The 3,282-nt window shown below is 45.3% G+C and overlaps 1 protein-coding gene across 4 annotated transcripts in view; it reads right to left on the reverse strand.

Annotated features, from left to right (window-relative positions):
* Positions 1 to 1,364: 1,364 nt before the first annotated feature.
* Positions 1,365 to 3,282, reverse strand: part of LOC108783885 (sterol 26-hydroxylase, mitochondrial-like) — a 41,987-nt gene continuing 40,069 nt past the window's right edge. For all 4 annotated transcript variants that reach the window (XM_018552578.1, XM_018552577.1, XM_018552576.1 and 1 more), the window contains exons 8-9: positions 2,350 to 2,550; positions 1,365 to 1,620 (exon numbers count right to left, since the gene is read on the reverse strand). In XM_018552578.1, coding sequence (XP_018408080.1) covers positions 1,489 to 1,620; positions 2,350 to 2,550 — 333 coding nt within the window. In that variant the 3' untranslated portion in view covers positions 1,365 to 1,488. The remainder of the gene's footprint in view (positions 1,621 to 2,349; positions 2,551 to 3,282) is intronic.

The following is a 3,282-nucleotide window of genomic DNA, read 5'->3' on the forward strand; positions in this document are numbered from 1 at the left end:
CAACATTCCTTAGATTTTAAAGGATTCATCTTATGAACAGCATCTGCACATTAATACTAGACATGTGCATCCGGATTCGGACGAACTTGCAAATCAACGAAATTCAGTTGATTCGGCGGTTCGTCCGAATCCGAAATAACACATTTTTTTATATGCGAAAAAATATACTAAAACGGTATTCTGGCATATAAACATTCATTATCAGGACGCGCGGCAGCCATATTGGCCGCCGCCGCGTTCTACGCATGCCCGCCACCATCTTGCAGTCGGGGTGCATAACGTCACATGACGCCACGTATGGATGACTTTATTTGCAGAACGAGCGCGTGTTCTGCGCATGCGCGCGGCCATTTTGGAGTATATCTTGGTATACATCAAGATGGCGGCACCCACATATTCGGGTGCCGCCATCTTGGTGTATACCAAGATATACTCCAAAATGGTGGCACGCATGCGCAGAACACGCTGACAGCCGATACGGCTGCCACTCGTTCTGCAGTTTCTTTGTGTGGTTTCGGATTCGGAGGCTCGTTGCCTCCGAATCCAAAACAGCATTAAAATTAGTTTCCATTGACGACACAAATGAAAATGTTTTTTTTTTTAAACCACATTTTTTTGCCCTGCGCATGTCTAATTGATACCAACGTGCCAGAATATTCAAATTCAGTTCCTGGAACTTACTGGCTATGGACAATTTATGAGTAAGAATGAATGATGTTTCCCATTCTCCTGGATTAATATCGACATTTAATTCTTGTTCTCATTTAGTAGTATAAAAAGGGAGATTTCGATGAGACAAGTTTAACCACCTCCCGTCCATGGCCGTTCCTGAATGGCCAGACGGGAGCCTAATAGGAGCGGGAGGGCGCCTTTAGATGTTCTTCCCTTCCCTCCATTCGTTCGGCGTCCAGCACGCACACGAGTGGGAAACTGTCAGAAATGTAAACAGCCAGCGATGGCTGTTTACATTCAAGCGATCGGGCATCTATAGAGACGCCCGATCGCTTGTAGTAGGTGCGCGTGTGCGCCGACCCCGCCGTCTACGTCGCAGCCGGTCCCGAGATCCGCTGTGCCCCGGTGCGGCTGGCACATCGACTCTGTCAGTGGAGATCAAAGGGAGATCAGTACACGATCTGCCTTTAATCTCCTCTCGGGTCCCCGAATGCAGGAAGTGATGTATATTACATCACTTCCACATCCAGTGTCACTCTCCGGCAACAGATGCCGGTGAAAAGCTGCTGAAGCAGATCTCTGTTTCATCAGCTTCTCTGGGGGTCCCTAGGTGACATTAGAGGTCTTGGAGAGAACTCTAAATGTAGTTGAAAAAACTCCTAAAGTGTGTTTTCAGGTGGAGGTTCGCGGTGTACATTCTAGGATTCCGGCGCCTTCTTTCAAGTGGCCTCAGGTATAAAGCATGATGCCAGTTACTGAACAAAGTGCCGCCATTTTCCTGAAATACAGATCCTCCTTCTGTGATCTTTCCGATGTTCAGAGTGACTTAGTGGACATTCTCATCAGAAATTGGAGGTTAATTGGGCGGCTCGGGGTCAGGACAGCTCTGGCCATACCAGAAACCTCTACACCTCGAGGGTCGGGTCTGATCTCATACTTCTTAATGATCTAGGAAACAAGAGAAAAAAAATGTATGTTACTGTTTACTTTCAATAACTCAGCCTTAGCCAAAGGTGCATGGGCACAGAGGTGAGTCTCTCTCTGCATCATGTATCTTGCATTGCTTCTACGTGCTGCTGGAGGACTTTGCCCCTTTTTTTTATCCAACTCTTCTCTCCTAAAATACTCTGCACTGCTGGAGGACTCTGATACTTCCTCTAACATTCCTCCCTAAATTACTCTGCCCCTTCCTCTAACTCTCCTAAAATACTCTGCACTGCTTGAGGACTCTGCTCCTTTAGCTATCTAACTCTTCTATCTTGAAATGCTTTGTATTGCTGTGGGTCTCTGCTTCCTCCTCTATCTAACTCTCCTCTTCCAAAATTCTATGTACTGCTGGAGGACTCTGCTCCATCATCTATCTAACTTTCCTCTCCAGAGGACTCTGCTCCTTCCTCTATCTAACTGTCCTCTCCAGAAATACTCTGAACTGCTGGAGAACTCTGCTCCTTCTTTTATCAAACTCTCCTGAAATACTCTGCGATGCCATAGGACGTAGGACTCTGCTCCTTTCTCTATTCAACTCTCTTCTACTAAAGTTCTTTGTACTGCTGGAGGACTCTGCTCCTTCTTCTTTCTAAGTTTCATTTCCTGAAATACTCTGCTGGAGTACTCGGCTCCTTCCTCTATCTAACTCTTCTCTCCAGAAATACAGTACTCGGTGGAGAGAATTCTTACCCGTGATAAGGTGAGATACATTTCCAGTTCTGCGATCCTGCGGCCAACACAAGCTCGGACACCGTACCCAAATGGGATGGAGCTGAAGGGATTATTCTTCACTTTGTTACCTGGCAGCCAGCGCTGGGGAAGGAATTTGTGCGCCTGTGGAAAGTTGGCCTCATCACGTGACATCTGAAAGTGATTTAACCCAAACAGCGTCTGCAAGAAAGAAACAAAAAACCTCATCACCAATGTTTCCCGTAAAGTGTTGTTTAAACCTCATGTGCCAAGCAGTCATTGCAGCCTAGCTGCCCATGCAAAATTCAGTAGCATTAGTATACGTCGGTTAACTTGACAATAACTCTAATTTACCTACATAAACACGTTTGTATAACACCACTAAAAAAACATGTTAAAAATCTTTTTTAATAGGCTAACAAATGGGCAAAAACATATGGTTTAACTTTTGTTAAATACTTTTTGTAACACTGCAATTGTATCTGACAATTACAGGATTAAACAGATGCACACTGCCATCTTCAGGCTATAGTGGCATCTGCAGACTTTAAATTTGTATTTTTTTTTTAGCTTTCAGTCTGTACATGATCGCTTTGTCATAGCTGACATAGTGATCACATAATCAGGAGCCACTTTGATTAGGTTCAGATCATTAGTGGGGATGTACTCTGCCAGTCTGCCTGAAAGCTGTCAAAAGGGAAAGTAGATTAAAGTTTTCACAGCATGGGGCATACTGGAGGGGAAATTAGTGGTGGTAGGGGGTGGGGAGAGGTGTAACCTGTTGTGTTGGATCTGGCTAAGTGGTTTTAAACTCTGTTTATAAAACTGAGATTGAATGCAAGGGAATTTTTGTATGTGGCTTCCAGGGCCGGATTTACTCTCTCTGCTGCCCCAAGGCCAGGTTCCTCAATGCGCCCCCCTACCCGCCAACCC

Source organism: Nanorana parkeri, unplaced genomic scaffold, assembly GCF_000935625.1.
Source record: "Nanorana parkeri isolate BGI_ZX_2015 unplaced genomic scaffold, ASM93562v1 scaffold92, whole genome shotgun sequence".
Taxonomy (NCBI): domain Eukaryota; kingdom Metazoa; phylum Chordata; class Amphibia; order Anura; family Dicroglossidae; genus Nanorana; species Nanorana parkeri.